This window comes from Haliotis rubra, unplaced genomic scaffold (assembly GCF_003918875.1).
Source record: "Haliotis rubra isolate DU_JTF1 unplaced genomic scaffold, ASM391887v1 Scf211, whole genome shotgun sequence".
NCBI lineage: Eukaryota > Metazoa > Mollusca > Gastropoda > Lepetellida > Haliotidae > Haliotis > Haliotis rubra.
The window spans coordinates 357,816-374,772 of record NW_025766126.1 but is presented as its reverse complement, the minus strand read 5'-3'; the positions used below and the strand labels follow the sequence as shown (position 1 = coordinate 374,772).

The following is a 16,957-nucleotide window of genomic DNA, read 5'->3' as shown; positions in this document are numbered from 1 at the left end:
TCACATCCTCATATATTGAATCTAAGCCGGATCGATGAGCTTATTGATTTTCTTCGATATCAGTTGTGTCCGTGTATCATGGGCAGGTATACATTACTACTTTGGTATTCATATGAATTGATTTTTTAAAACTACACAATGAAGTCTGTTGACAGATAATCAAAACTGCATGTGTTCTACTGCATGATTTACGAGAAATTAATAGCGAAAAATACTGGGCTTTTTCTCAGGAAGACTAACAGACCAACTGTGCAGGTAATCAATGGAGAGAGAGAGAGAGAGAGAGAGAGAGAGAGAGAGAGATTTTCTTTAGAGAGAGAGAGAGAGATATCAGAGAGAGAGAAAATGAGAACATGAGAGAGAGAGCAATATCTCCTGTGGAACACAGAGAGAGGAGAGAGAGAGAGAGAGAGAGAGAGAGAGAGAGAGAGAGAGAGAGAGAGAGAGAGATTCGTAGTTGAAACCCCAATGAATGGCGTTGGTGGTGACAAACCAGTACTGTTGACGCTTAATCATGGCAAATCTCGGATTCGAACCCGCTATAACCGGTCGTACCTCGCCTTGCCATGTTGCTGTGAATCGAGCCTAATGTTGACGATTTGTCCAAAGACTTAACGTACCTCATCCAGTCTGCCTTCGTCTGCTGGGAGACCGCTAGATGTTGCCACTGCTAACAAAGCGAGCAGAAGTGCGCCGAGGACGGTGGTTGTAGTCACATCCATGATTCTGTAAGGGTAGAAAGTAGGATATAAGTCGCTGTTGTATGACATTCTGTACATACCAGTGTATGAGACAGCCTAGGTGGATAGATCTGAATTCAGACCCGGAGGATTGTTGCATGTTCTTGAGAAAGTTTGCAATCGTAAATACACAACGTGTATGTTGCGTGGTTGTGACAATCAAATGCAAATAACAGAGAAATCTCCTCTTGCCGTGGATCAGATCTTCGATATACGTGAACCTTCGTTTTAACTGAATTACTGAAATGAAATTACGACTCGTATTCACAAAGAAATGGCTTAACAAAGGAAGACAGCAATTGGCGCCTGTGTTAATGCCTTCCGCTAGACTGAATCTGTTATCCCCATATTCCAGCCTAGCGCCTTAGCTACTGTTTTCCCATTAAACTGAAATAACATTTGCTTTCCTTTTCAACAAAATGTCTTGAACCTTTGCAGACAGATAATATACATGTGCCTGTAATGACGTTTAATGACGACTGACGCAAGGATCGAGGAATGAGGTATTTTCCTATGTGTTGTGTGGGTATAGTAGAAATACCACATGTTTTGAAATGGTTCATTTCTAAACTTGTAAACATTCAAGCAGATACTTCGTGTGTGTTTTTAGATTTCACATAATATTCATTCTACATGTCTCAAAATACTTTCAAACTAATGCTATTGAAAGACTATAGTTGTGAAGACTTTAGGTTAGCAGTCAAGCACCGAGTGACAATGTCTCGTAACAGCGTGAAGACACAGATGAAAGGTCTATTCATTACTTTAGCCGAAAGTACGATTGATACTAAATCACAATACATTGCCACATCACATAACGTCTTGAATGCCATATAGAGAGAATATTCCTGGTATTAAAACATATGTTTTCTAAGTAGTCCACTTTCGAGAAATACACTCAGTCATCCCGGAACAAGAAACATGCAGGTACCAAGTCATTCAAACTTTCAAATATCTTGTTTTTCATTCCAGAAACCTTCTTTCTATAGAGAGAATAAGCTCGGCTAAAGTCATAGCGTGTATTCCCCACATTATTGTTGAGGTTTAGTTATCAGTGGATAACAGGTGCTTGCACGCAACACTGTGCTGCAAAGAATCCAACAGGCTTAAATTGTAAAGTTGCTACACATTTATAACAACCAGAGGCATTGATCACCTCATGCCACCAACTTCGCCCTTCAAGATGAAAGACATTCACTTGGCTCATTAGACCAAAAGCCAGTAATAAATCCAGACTTCATTTCCTGCTCCTAACATTTATTTACAAAATTTCAGATTATTATCTTGGACTCCATGTTCTAATTACAGCCTTTCGCCGCTCTTCATTTCCTGCCATCACCGTGCGACCTTTCTCTTACCATCTATAGGTAAACGAGGCTGTTTTGAGAGCGGTCGGCGACATGCACCGATGCTTACTTATCTGCCCTTTAAAGACACCCCTGGGACTACGGGAGGTCACTCCGCCTAAGTGGGCGATCCCCTGTTGGTTTCAAAGTATGTATATTTGGACTGTTGCCGATTCGGACCTGACGTTAGCGTGAATGGCTAACGTATGTGTCATCACAAGAATTAGCTATATTTCTCGTTAGGTAGATTAAGTGAGCTGTTGGCGTCTACACGGCAGGACTTCTGGGACACTTCGGTCTGTGTTTAATCTGGCACAGTACTCTATGATTGTTATACTTGATAGTGATGGGTAATCAGATACTTAACTAGTGCATTGGCCTCTAATGGCTGACTGGTTAAAGATGAAAGATGTATCTTATGCCCACATATGGTTGTGAGGAGTTGACATGTATAAATGTTTTGATGTTTTACAATTTACATTATTATTATTCTTGCGTCTACAAGAACAAGACTATCTGAAGAAGGTGGAGTCGAGTTGTAAACCCAAGGTAACTATATGTGTAACATGCAACAATTAAAGTAAAGCTATGCACTAAGTCCTTTATGTACAAAAGTAAACCTTTCTCATTCCAAGAAAAGACATTTAAATAATAAGTATGTAAACATCGATCACCTGTTGCGTGTACACAGGCTGAAAGCAGATAAGATGTCTTCATAATTAATTCAAAGTCCTACGTTCTGCAGCAAAGCGTGACTCAAATCCTTGGGAAAACATTTCCCTTGTGTATCCATGGATTGACTTTTTGCTAAAGATACCTTATAGTCCTTGCAATTCGGCATTAATGGGTACAACAAGGACTGGTCGGCTCGGAGTCAGTATAATGTGTCTGAGTGGGGTATTCATGCTTCACCGCGTGAGCTAGCACTATAAAACCAGCTTAAGTCTGGGCTAGTACAAGCAGCCGCACATACACATACACACGCATGCACGTCGTCATATGAGCGAAATATTCTCAAGCGCGACGTAAAACCCAATTTCACCTCACCTCACCATGCAATTCACTGCTATGTAACGAAGAAAAAGGTTTGTCTCAGGACAAGTGAACTCGGATTGGGCTTGTATATATGTCTCTCCCAGTTATATGAAGATGTCTTTCTTGCGTCATTTCCTGGAGAATCTCTTTCAGCTTACGTTCAATGCGCAGGAGACCTACATCGCCATTTGCTACAACCCGGCAATCACGCGCATGGGCGGATCCAGGATTTTCGAGAAGGGGATGGGTGGGTGATTGGGGGTGGGGACTGCACATAAATCATGAAGTCCGAAGGTTAGGGGAAATGCTCCTAAGGGGAAAAAGAATTTGGGTTAGGGAGGAGGTGTGTGTGTGTGTGTGTGTGTGTGTGTGTGCGTGCGTGCGTGCGTGCGCGCGCGCACGCCCCCCCCCCTTGGATCCGCCCCTGAAGCGTGTTAAGTTTCCAAAAATGTTGTATATTACAGTAATTGGACTTAGAAATCCCGATGGCTGAGCCAAGATGCTGTACTGTATTGTCGCTGGCTTTGTATCTTTGCAGCCATTTTCAACACGATGCTCTCCATGATAACACAACACAGGCCTTCTATTTTAGTCAAACATGCACACACTCGTGCCATCTGCAAAATACCATCTACTCCAGATCCATCGTTTGGCAAGATATGATTGCATCTAGCTCATGCTAAATTTTGTTTATGGCATTTTCGAGTTTCAGATGTCTTAATTAATCAAGATGCAGAGCTGAATGTCTTAATAATAAAACCCGTTTTAGAAGGCATTGATATTGTGTTTGGATCTTGCTCCCTAGACGAGCATGGTTCGTGTCACCGCTCCAGGCTGTTCACCCACTTGATCTAATGAAGCTTACATGGTGCCTACCACCTTGCTGGAGCCGGCGTCGGAACAAGACAAGTGCTGGCACGGAACGTCGGCGGAGTTATAGTAAAACAATTACTTTGCTCCACTGATGGGAGGGATTTTGAGCCTTTGCCCCTTCATACAAATCAGCATCTTATCGTATATGTCAGACATGACAAAGGTACAGTACCTTGACACATACATCTCTCTGTCTGTCGTCGTTACATTGCAGTGACATTAGTGAGTAGCTTGACACGTGACGTCCTATCGGCAGTATTAGAGCCATCTGGCGACACAACCAGTCCTGTGTGTATCAGTATGTATGTATATATATTTCGGATGTATGTATAAGTTCAAGTTCGTGTTTAGGTATCATCAAACTATATTCAGTATATATTAGGAATGTATCACAGCCAACCAGCTAAGGTAGCTTTGACTGGCACGTTCATGGTGTGGCGTCGACTACCTGCCAGCCAGACCACGTATACCTATAGATCAACCGCACTTCCTTATACTCTGGTTCAGCTCATCCAGGTGTCTTCGACAGTTTGGTACGGCACATCGGGTTTCTTTTTCTTGAGAAGTTCAGATAAAATGATATATATTAAGAATATTAAAGCTATTCTAGTTAAAAGTAACATTAGTTTTACGGTATGCATCTGCCCATCAATAAACAATGCTCTCTCTCCCCCCTGTATGTTCGCATCGCGTTTTACACGTGCGAGCGATGAAACGCTAAACCTACACCACCAGGATTCCATATGTGAATGTCAACTATCTTTCTCCTGTCAGATCCGCTCAAAAAAGGTGTGAGTGAGTATGGTTTTACGCCGCTTTTAGCAATATTCCAGCAATATCACGGCGGGGGACACCAGAAATGGGCTTCACACATTGCGCCCATGTGGGTAATCGAACCCGATCCTTCGGCGTAATGAGGGAACGCTTTAACCACTAGGCTAACACCGCCTCTCAAAAAATGAATTTTTTGGGGAAGATAAATATGCTGTGTATAAGTATGGAATGGCTGAGCAGTTCCACAACATCTTACACCCACTCAGAAACACCAATGATTTATACTATTCACACTTTGCTAAGGATCAAATCATGGATTCAACAGAAAACTATGATGTGGGGTCAAATTTGGTTTAAATATCTAAACTTATTGTAAGCATGGATCCTAGTTTTCAGTATGTCATTTCATCTTGTGGATCCCATACCTGCTATTGGCAGGTGTTGTGTTGACTGATGCCATGAAAGCCATTTTGATGGTTTCTCATGTATCAAGTGCATAAGGTTAGATTAAAGTAACTGTTTGCCCTAAGAGGGGTTACCATGTTATCATTTATCCAGTATAAAATGGATACAATTTCAAATTATGAATCTAAATTTAAGTAAAGTTGTGAATTTTTGTGATCCTTAGCAAAGTGTGAGTAGTATATTATGGTAGACAATACGGCAGCGGTAGACAATACAGCAATAGTGGTCCTATGTATGGTCTCGCGTCCGTCTACTGTCGTAACATAACTAGGTATATGTTTGTTGTTTAACGCCGCACCCAGCAGGTTTCCAGCTATATGACGTCGATATGTAAACAATCGAATTTGAACAAGACAATGGTGTGACTGACATCACATACACCTGTCTGCTCAATTGGGATACAATGACATGCGTCAACCAAATCGGCGAACCCTGTCTCTTATGACAAGTATTGGTTGGTGAAGGCCACCTCTAACCCGGACCTTCAGGGGTATAACCGTTTATCCTATAACAAAGTAATGAGGAAATACCCCATCCCGACACAAATCCGAGTATTGCCAAGATCTCTTTTGAATGATGATGGGTAATGCCAATCCGTCAATGTCCAACAGTGTGGCGTGCTCAACTGACAACTACCCGTGCAGATCCGGGTTACACTTGATCTTCAGTAACCCATGCTTGTTAGAGGCGACTAACGGGGATCGGGCGGTCAGGCTCGCTGACTGGGTTCACACATGTCATCGTATCCCAGTTGCGTAGATCGATGCTTATGCTGTTGATCACTGGGTTGTCTGGTTCAGACTCGATTATTCACAGAATGCCGCCAGTGGATGGAATAATGCCGAGTGCGGCATAAAACTAAACTCACGCAATCACTCAGACTCAGACTCGTTTATTCAATACTGCAGGCCATATGACCTAGGGTACAATTACACCAGAACATATTATTATACACCAGAACATATTATTTTGTTACGTGGATGTGATATAATAAACAAAACTTATAATTAAGAACGGCGTGCATTAAATACATGCTTCAATATAATGATAGTAATTTGATTGTCTGTGGATTTTGTGAAGAAATAAGTTTGATGAAGTTACATTTGTTTGGCACAACAGAGGTTAACCCAGGTAAATATTTCATTCGAAGTGCAGAATATTTTGGACAGGAAAATAGTATGTGAACTTCATCTTCGATGTTGAGATCCATGCAATGTTCACAGCAGATGGTATAGTCGTACTGTTGTTTCTCCTTCCTGTATGCATTTACCTTCAGATTGTTCAATGCTATTCTGTATTTACAGAATGCACGTACCAAAGACTTGTCTTGTAGACAGGTAATATGTGTTTCTGTGTTAAAATCGCTCACCTGTAGACAACTCCCGAACTATTTCCAGCAGACACGGAAACATGCAGCGTCCAAGGCACAACGAGAACGCAGTACATGTGAAATGTTGCGTTCGTTGGTTTGGACCCATGTTTAAGCATGTATTTCATGAATGTGCGTCAGAAACAAATGTAATTATTTGTTGATGCCCACGGGAATAATCGTCTGTTTGGCTGAGTTGCTACTTGGCGACTCGACCAACACGTCGATGTATCCTGTTACACGGGGTTTCTCCATGATCAGCTGTGAATGACCAGACGAGATTTGAATACCACAGTAACGATAAAACTTTGACGTTTGGTTGAACTCAGATATATTTTATGATCAACTTCCTGCTGGTAAAATGTTTTTACGAGTTAATGTGCTCGTTTCAGTTGTTGATGGCATGGTGCTGGATACAGCATGTGCGTGCTCAGCGTTCAGTGCTTGGCTTGATTCACGTGGCACCAAGCTCGATATGTGATAACGTGTTGTCTCATTAGCGTGGATACTGTAACCAATGGAACTAAATCTTCCGTTAAATGGATTGTTCTTTGAAACCTGGTACTAAACATGTAACATTATATCATGAATTGCAACAAAGTAGTAAGAATTGTGTATTAGATCTATAACAGAGCTGGAAAAGTGTGTATTGTATCCATAGGAAAAGCGGGGGGGAAAAGAATTTTAGGATCTATAACAGAGCTGTAAGAATTTTGAATTGGATCCATAACAGAGCTGTAAGAATTTTGAATTGGATCCGTAACAGAGCTGTAAGAATTTTGAATTGTATCCATAACGGAGGTGTAAGACTTTTGAATTGGATCCATAACAGAGCTGTAAGAATTTTGAATTGGATCCGTAACAGAGCTGTAAGAATTTTGAATTGTATCCATAACGGAGGTGTAAGACTTTTGAATTGGATCCATAACAGAGCTGTAAGAATTTTGAATTGGATCCATAACAGAGCTGTAAGACTTTTGAATTGGATCCGTTACAGAGCTGTAAGAATTTTGTTTTGTATCCATAACAGAGCTGTAAGAATTTTGAATTGGATCCATAACAGAGCTGTAAGAATTTTGAATTGGATCCGTCACGGAGCTGTAAGAATTTTGTTTTGTATCCATAACAGAGCTGTAAGAATTGTGCATTATAGACTTTATCCAAAACTACATGTGCTACAAACTGTATGACAAGAACCATGTGTAGCAGATGTTATATAAAACAGGAACCGTGTATATATAGGACTTTATAGGACAGAAACTGAGTGCTACAGACTTTAACGTGTGATATTCCTGAGAGGAGTAAATATTGTTCAATATTCCGTGATTGATTATATCTAAGGTGAATGTTTAATCTTAAGGATAATGTCGAGCGACAGAGCCGTATAATGCCCGAACTAAAGGGAACTACCTTCACGCAAAATATCCATCCAAATCATTACCCAGACGTGATCACATTCTGATCATTGTGGACAGAACGTCAATGTATGTGGCCTTTTCACAAAACCAGAAACCCGAGATAACCTCACCGACTGTGATATTATACATGGTTCAGAAGGTACATATATTTAACCCAAAAGGTGCAAACAAGAATACAATGGATCCAATTTGGGTGCGATGTTGTTGTTTATGCCGCAATATTCAAGCTATATGACATACGGTCAATAAAAAACCCTGGGTCAAATAATGCAGTGATTGAAATCATGAGCATCGATATGTACAACTGGGATACGATAACGTGCATAACGGAGCCACCGAGCCTGACCTCCCCATCCCGCCAGTCGTCCCTTAACGCCAAACATGGACTGCTGATGATGAAAGGCACTGTATCACACCACATTTCTCTAAGAATAAATAATTTCTCTCTCAATAATACTAACTATCAGCCATCAGGGAAGCTACCATATGATTTATCCTAAAGAATGCGTATTTAGATTACAATATTAAATTAAAACGTTGGAATGAATTAATGCAACGTTGCATTAAATCGACTCTCCTTTGGAGCGCTCTTTCCGAATATTCTACGCAAAACTTGTGATTTTCACAAAGCACTAAGGTGATCGTAAGTCACTAAGGTAACCTTAGTGCAGTGTTGGAGTTAAGGTTATCCTTAGTAAAGGTTGCCCCAGTTCGGCATACCACCAGTTTTCGATGTACGGAGCAATTGTTCTCATTCCATATATATTAAGTGTTCTCTGTTTTAAGCTGATCGCCTCGACGTTTCAATTAGCGATTCAGGCAAGGGATAATAGGTCTTTTATTGCATCAGTAGGAAGTTAAAGTGAGTGCATATGTCCCAATATGTATAATATAGGCCAAAATATCTTCGAAAATGTCTGACATTGTGCCTTTGATAAAGCTACCGTATTCTTTAGTGGTAATACCCATCTCCAACATGTACGACTTATATACATTTCTCAATGGGGTATCTGCCCAGCGCTGTAATGTGCAAATCTTTGCTTTGATGTCATCATGATGTCATGTACCTGAAGTAACACTCAGATGCCTGCTGTCACATCATGTACACACGGACTATCACACTTTACACGTTCATCCATGTGCAGGACCCAGCATATCCTCGTCACTGAAAGACTAAGCGTACGTGACATTTCTCCCTACTTTAGACGTGATGCTCTGTACAGCTGCTTGATGAGCATTTATTTACTTGATCTCAAGCTCCTTTATCACAACAATTCGCCCAATCCACATTTAAGTTGATCCAACATTTCTATTTCCTGGTGTTATTCACCACACGACTTGTATATCCACGCCAGTGTCTGCGAATCACGTACGCCACACACGTCACAGCCAGTCGTCAGTCTCGCGGACAGTGTTATCTCAAATCCCATTACCGCCTGTCTGTTTAGCGAGAATAAGCTGACTCTACATGTTTGCCGTTCTATCCAATATGTCGAGTTTATTGTGTGCATTAGCCTATGATGTGATCTAATCATTTATCGTTATCTCCTCTGTGGTGGGTGATTAGTCATGATTAGCATACCAGGAGGATCTTCCGCTGGAATGGTCTTACTGTGTTAAACTATTGCAGTGGCGAGAAATACAAAGCTGTACCTGAAACATCTCTGATGATGTAGTGAGTGAGTGACTCATTAAGATTTGAAAACAGTTTGAGTTATATCCCGGCGTATCAGCTGACCGTTACAGGGCTAATGGGAGGGTTGCAGGTCGACTGCGCCCAACGAGTACGGGTTCAGGGCCCACCATACAAACGGTGAACAAATCCTCAAAACAGAACTCAAATACACCATAACAGAAAAAAACTTCCAAAACTGCAACAATTTCCTCTATAAACGAAACAACACACCTGTAATGGAAAACTAATCGTTTAAATTGGAAGAGAAACGCGCATATCAGCTACAAGAGCGGCCGAGGAAATTGTCTCAGTTTTGGAAGTTTAATTTCCTTTTTTGGTGATTTTTGTTCTGTTGGTGTGTATGAGTTCAGATTTGAGGACTTGTTTACCGTTTGTATGGTAGGCCTGGGGTTTGGTGTTGGCAAACGCAGAAATGGCAAGTCAGGGAGTAGGTTATATGATAGCAGGTTTCTGGCACAAAAACAGAATCCAAATACGAGCAGTAAATTCTGGTGCTCCGACGACCTGGCCACCTGTTGAATTCTGGGGTACTTTATACTTTCATGATTTTGTTAAAAAGACTTGTATGCTGTGTACAGGCAGATAGGACATTCAAAACGCTGTGATAAACGACACCAGAGTGACATAGAAAGTTTACTTTGAACCTGTATGTTCTGCTGTTTCTGTTATTTCTGGTTTGAAATTTTGTTAACCGTTAAATTCCAAAGTAATTGTACTGGTCGTGTAAAGCGAACTAGTGAATCTGCAGTTAGACTGTGTGGCTTGGTTAAATGTGCATCGCTGCTCACAATATCGATCACTAGATCTGTCTAAGCTCAGTTATTGACATACCGCCGCCTCGTGGAATGTTATTAAGTGCAGCGATAAACAACAACAAGCCAAAACTGTTGACAGGCCTAATCAATAACGGTTATAACGGTGCTTTTTAGTGTTTGCGTTTTTACAACAGAAATGAATATGTACGTCATCTTACACCGAGTACCTACACACACAAAGGCTTTTGCGTCTGGTTGTCAAGGTAACTGTTTCAATAATGTATGCGGTTGACATTTTGTAACATTACGTATATCTTAGACATATACCTGTCTCTTCCTTTGTCAAACAGTTTAATAACATAACCAGTTATTTTTAAATGGTATTGCAGGTTTAGGGTATACATTGTGGAATGTAAAGTAACCTTTCGTGTAAATATGAGATATGCAGTCAAGATAAATATATAGAATATACATGTATATGCATGTTCCATAACGCCTTCATGCAAGTGGCAGCCAAGTATAGGTACTTTCAGCAACAAACTGAATCGACAGTTTCGGTATCAATGAATGAATTAAACATACAAATTGTCTGGGGGTTAGCCTGTATGTAACTCTAGACAATTCCGACTGGTCTGCTGCATGCATGCAGAGCCAACTGCTTGTAGACTACAGGCTATAGAGACTCTCCACCACATGACGAACGCCAATACCTTGTTCATGCTCATGTCCTTGCCGATCTCTTAGCATCTGTTGTCAGCCTGTGCTAAGGTTTGGGAGACATGGAAGTCAACGTGCTAAGGCACTTTTGATATTTGCTCCTCTCATCTCGACTCCAATGTTTGCTAAAATATTCAGATGGATTTCCTAACAACCTGTCCAGACCCGCAGTCAATTTAGTACTTCTGTTTTCATCTCCAGGGCCCTTATTCTCGAAACGATCGTAGCCCTAAGAATTCTTAACTTTGATCGTAGGCAATGTGTTAAGAATGGGCTTAAGAAGTTCGTAGGGCTACGAACGTTTCGAGAATAGCTAGCCTGGTCTCTATCGGTTTTCTTTCACACACCAACTGCGCCGATAAACAAACCTCCGAAGCAGTTTTATCTCCAAACGACATCGCTACCACACTTCACGTTAACAAACATGGAGGCATTGCTCAGAAAGAAGAGAAAACTATTCCCTTAAAATCCGGACAATCTCGAATTTCGTACAACCCGGGTTTCTGTACCATAATATTATTGATTGTGGTTAAGATAGTCGTTGAACAGCACTCTTATAACTATCACCAGATTTAATCAATAACGTTATTTTCACTTTTCAAGGACTAGTATCTAAATAATACAGACCGAGCTGTCAATGTTGTAACTCATGGACAAGGAACATTGGGGACGCTGTGAACGCTAGGTGCAATTCCCCAAGGTCTTCGGTGAAAGAGCAGCACTGTGTGCGTTCTACCGGCGGGCAACAACCGAGATGAGATGCTCAATATAAATGGATGTTTTGGTATGTGGTTATACTGATGACTTGCAGAAACATAATTACATAATTACATTAGGCAACAGTGAATGACCCAATATCACTTCACCAGTGTATACGGGTCCATTTGTTGGAATGCGTTGTGGGTTGACAAAACGTTCTGGAACAGTGGTAAACGGCCCGACATGCTTTCTGAGACGAGTAGTAATAGGTTACAATGACAGAATCTTGTCAAACATCTACTACAGCCAGAGTGACGCTGTTACAGTAACACGCAAATAACATCCTTCTATACTACTGCAGGGTGTTTGTGAACATGATGGAACATGACAAGGATACTCTGCAGCTGAATATATTCAGTTGATGTCATTTTAACCTCAAAGCACATCTTTAGATGTCATTTTAACCTCAAAGCACATCTTTAACTGTAATATGGACAGTTGATATCTTTTTAACCTCAAACCACATCTACAACACACCCTGGCTATATATTTCAGTTTCCGGTAGGGAAACAACCCTATTATGAATGCGCCTGAACAGTAGGGAGATCTTCCCCAGACTAATGAGTTATCGTAAAATTCCCGCAGAGGTGTCAAGTAGGCAACTTGCAGACCGAAATTTAAACCTAATAAAAACTCTGTGGGTTTCCGACTGAGCGTGTCTCGGTTATTAAATCCTATATTCCCCACTACAAGGCAATGCGCCCGGAAGAATAAGTTTGCTACAAATGGATTATTTCTGGCTGGGAGGAAGTAGCTTCTCCGACTTGATGAAAACGTAATCCGTTTAGGTTGTGGAAAAGTAAATAAAGGATACTTTCTTCCTTCCTGTGAAATATCTTTGTTTGGTTTCTATCAAAACTAGTTCTTAACAGATTTAGCCACAGCGGTTCGGAATGGTAATGTTCCATTACGATATCACAAAGCTCTAGTTATTATTCTTATCTGTTTGTTACAATACAATCAAACCTACCTCACCCCGTGAATGACGTCAGAGTGCAGGACTGATATAGAGCCAAGCTTCAGGCGAAATGAAATAGTAGCTACTTTTTGAAGATCATTTAAGTTGGGAGAGCTGTTTTGTTGAAACAATACTATCCTATCAGCAGTGGCGGTCAGTGCAGTGTATATTTAGATAGGCATAAGTAAGTTCAAGTTTGTTCTGTGCTACTTTTCTCCTCGGGCACAGCTGAGTAATGTAGCCTTGTGTCTAGTCTGTCTCACAGTCCCTGAACCATCTTACTTTCCCTACTGCCCAGCCCTCCCTCCAATGTAGTCTGTCTCACAGTCCCTGAACCACCTTACCTTCCCTACTGCCCAGCCCTCCCTCCAATGTAGTCTGTCTCACAGCCCCTGAACCACATTATTTTCCCTACTGCCCAGCCCTCCCTCCAATGTAGTCTGTCTCACAGTCCCTGAACCACCTTACCTTCCCTACTGCCCAGCCCTCCCTCCAATGTAGTCTTTCTCTCAGTCCCTGAACCACATTATTTTCCCTACTGCCCAGCCCTCCCTCCAATGTAGTCTGTCTCACAGTCCCTGAACCACCTTACCTTCCCTACTGCCCAGCTCTCCCTGCAATGTAGTCTGTCTCACAGTCCCTGAACCACCTTACCTTCCCTACTGCCCAGCCCTCCTTCCAATGTAGTCTGTCTCACAGTCCCTGAACCACCTTACCTTCCCTACTGCCCAGCCCTCCCAGCAATGTAGTCTGTCTCACAGTCCCTGAACCACCTTACCTTCCCTACTGCCCAACCCTCCAAGCAATATAGTCTGTCTCACAGTCCCTGAACCACCTTACTTTCCCTACTGCCTAGCCTTCCCTGTAATATAGTCTGTCTCACAGTCCCTGAACCACCTTACCTTCCCTACTGCCCAGCCCTCCCTGCAATGCAAAAGCCCTAAATGATGCAATCAACATTCCCCTGGTTCAGGATCTCCCAACTCACTGGGGCTCTTTTTCAGTTTAAATGGGTTTATTTGTTACTATCAAAATTATATATGTTCAGGGACTAAGTGTTAGTCTACCTTGTTTCAGTCCTATGATTCTATCTTCCAGTTGTTAGGGACAGGCAGCAGAACTGATGTTCTAGTACAACTAGTTTTACTTTACTCACCATGATGTCATGAGTAATATATCTGTATTGTCCAAACAAGGAATGCTGCTGGTGCAATGTAATTTGACCGTGCTGTGAACAGGGGGTTACTTCAACTTTTAGTATAATAATAATGAGTGACTGAGTGAGTTTAGTTTTACGCCGCACTCAGGAATATTCCAGCTATATGGCGGCGGTCTGTAAATAATCAAGTCTGGACCGATCTGCGCAATTGGGAACCGATGACATGTGTCAACCCAGTCAGCGAGCCAGACCACCCGATCCCGTTAGTCGCCTCTTCCGACAAGCATGGGTTACTGAAGACCAATTCTAACCCGGATCTACACGGGTTGGTAAGTAATGTTAAGAACGATGTGAGTTACATCAGCATGCAGCGTGTTATTATACTCTAGTTGTATGGATTAATGACTACGGTGTTAAGCCACTTCCAGCAATACTCCAGGAACATCACGGCTCATGTGCGAAATCAAACCTGTGTCTCCAGGTGACGAGCGAACGCTTTAACAACTTGGCTACCTTACCTCTTCTGTTTACTCAGCATAATTAATACAGATTCTTCGTTTCACTGGAATTAATAGTCTCCAGTTCATTAATGGTGAATGTTTCAATATAGTATTGTGGTTAATTTTTAATTCCAATTAGTATACCTTGTTCCACATTGATGACAAGGTGGCTCCGAGCATGTCGTCTAATTATCACTTCCTCACAACGTGTACATCATGCACAATGTATCTCATTCTAAATGGCATAGATGTTTTAATGTGATGTACATAGGATTGTTAGTGATTATTCAGTAATTTGACTGCTTTATTGTATATGTTACGCTCATGTAATACAGAGTCAGTCATACATTATGTATTGCATAACGTCGGCTAAATACTGCGAACAATGTCACTTATTTGTTGTATGCTCATTACATGTAAGGTTTGGTTCTACGACATGCATTGTATATATCATAAGGAACAGGGGCGGTGGGGTAGTCTAGTGGTTAAAGCGTTGGCTCGTCACGCCGAAGACCCGGGTCTTCTTCTTATTGCGTGGTGTCGGGTGTGCAAGTTGAGCTCGAGGACATTTCACGATATATGACACACGTGCTATGACATCATGGCCATGAGATCACCTGGAACTGCGTAGTGTCGGGTGAAGAAAGTTGAGCGCGAGGACATTTTACGGAATGACACAAGTGCTATGACGTCATGGCCATGAGATCACCTGGAACTGCGTGGGAGAATCTGCCCATGTAGTGCAGGGAGACAACAGTGTTGAATAAACCATGAAAGTATTGCAGGTACAATGACAATCAATTCAAACATGTTATTGTCAATGAAACTGTTCAGTCGTTCACGTGATTAAGTTTGGCACTTCCAATGAATTCAATCAAACATATGGTTTTGCAAGCACTGCAGAACGGGATTGAGTGTATACAGACACAAAGACGATTGAAACGGGACTATCTGGACCCTTAGGACAAAGGCAACGCTTTGATGTAGGACCAATTAATACCTACTTCGTATTCGGCTTGAATACCAGAGGGCATCGCGCATCACATCCCTCAGCTGGAGATGCAGACTGGAGCCAACCTAGGCCACATATTGAAGTTTGACACCAGGAATTTTTAAAACATCAAATATCGATGTCATGACATGTCTGAGAATGAACTCAATACATTTTGGTTTTCATTATCAGTACTCAGAACCGGCGGGCCTCTAGCCTCCCCGTGGGGCCTTGTTCAAGACTCATGAGATCACGGAAATGAAAGTGAAAGGGTTCTTGATTCTCTCCCCTTGGATAGAGGGGGCGTCCGCCTGAAGAAAAATGGCGTCAATTAGAGGTCCTTTGCCACGACATACCCATGGGCAATGGGATGGGGTCGAAATCATTGACAAAACAAGGAGATATAAATAATAATATTTCATTTATTCCAAATCAGGGTGTGATTGAGAGCCTAATTATAATATAATTACTGATTCTAAATATTATAACATTTACTGGGCATTTCTGAATCGTTCAATTCAGTGAGAACTTTTGTTCTTCTTTTAGGTTATACAAGTTCATGGCAGACCGGTACCGCCATTGCGAAACTAGGCTTCAGGGAAATATTTCATTTCATTATTGAGACGTGTATGTACAAAAAATCGCATATTTCAATTAGAGTTTTACATTGGAGAATTTATGCTTAAGAAATCAACACGTTAGCATCACGTGTCATCAAGTAACATTTCAAAAGGATCTGCTTTCTTACTTCACAATCTCCACATTCCTTTAATCGATCAAGGTCATTGATAGATCAGCTGTGCATATTTCTAGGAACTAATGACAGTAAAATATGCCAGCTTTGTTTTTTTAAATTTAAGAGACATAATCTGTTTGACTGGCATCAGCCCAGGGTCCTTGCTCCCTCTAAACGCAGCCAAAACAGCTAATAGGAAGCCACCAGGAACGTTTCAGAAAAATTGACGACTCCCAAGCATTGCAGCTTTCTGCACGATCAAGAGCTTTAGAAGGACTGTATTCCTGGCAGCGATCCCGAGTACCCTCCTAATGTCAGTCAAAAGATTGGTAGGTACCAAACCTCAGGCAACAAGAGAATGGGGAGACGGACAACTCTGTACTTGAGACGCATGAGTGACAATTTCATAAGCGGGCTTTGCATATTTGTCATGATTTTGCTGAATCTTGAGAATCACATCAGTGTGAATAGGGACAGCGAATTCAGTGACATAAACGATTACATTATATTCATATAGAAACGACAAAGTCGGGTTTATTGACCTGTACGTGACTGAGAGCCCATCCAAATTATGTTATAATTATCCCATTCCATAATACCGTCTACATATCCTTGTTGTTTGTGTTATGATATTAATATAACTAATGGCTTTCTAACGCTACGGTC

At 41.5% G+C, this 16,957-nt stretch overlaps 1 protein-coding gene across 3 annotated transcripts in view; it reads right to left on the bottom strand.

The window, feature by feature from the left end:
- The window catches only part of LOC124276685, a 38,917-nt gene that overhangs the window by 13,654 nt on the left and 8,306 nt on the right, over positions 1 to 16,957 (bottom strand). For 2 of the 3 annotated variants that reach the window (XM_046712324.1, XM_046712325.1), the window contains exons 1-2: positions 6,603 to 6,694; positions 621 to 726 (exon numbers count right to left, since the gene is read on the bottom strand). In XM_046712324.1, the coding sequence (XP_046568280.1) occupies positions 621 to 726; positions 6,603 to 6,679 (183 nt within the window). In that variant the 5' untranslated portion in view covers positions 6,680 to 6,694. Of the gene's footprint in view, positions 1 to 620; positions 727 to 6,602; positions 6,695 to 16,957 lie in introns of those variants that run through there. The other variant, XM_046712326.1, reaches the window with a different exon arrangement.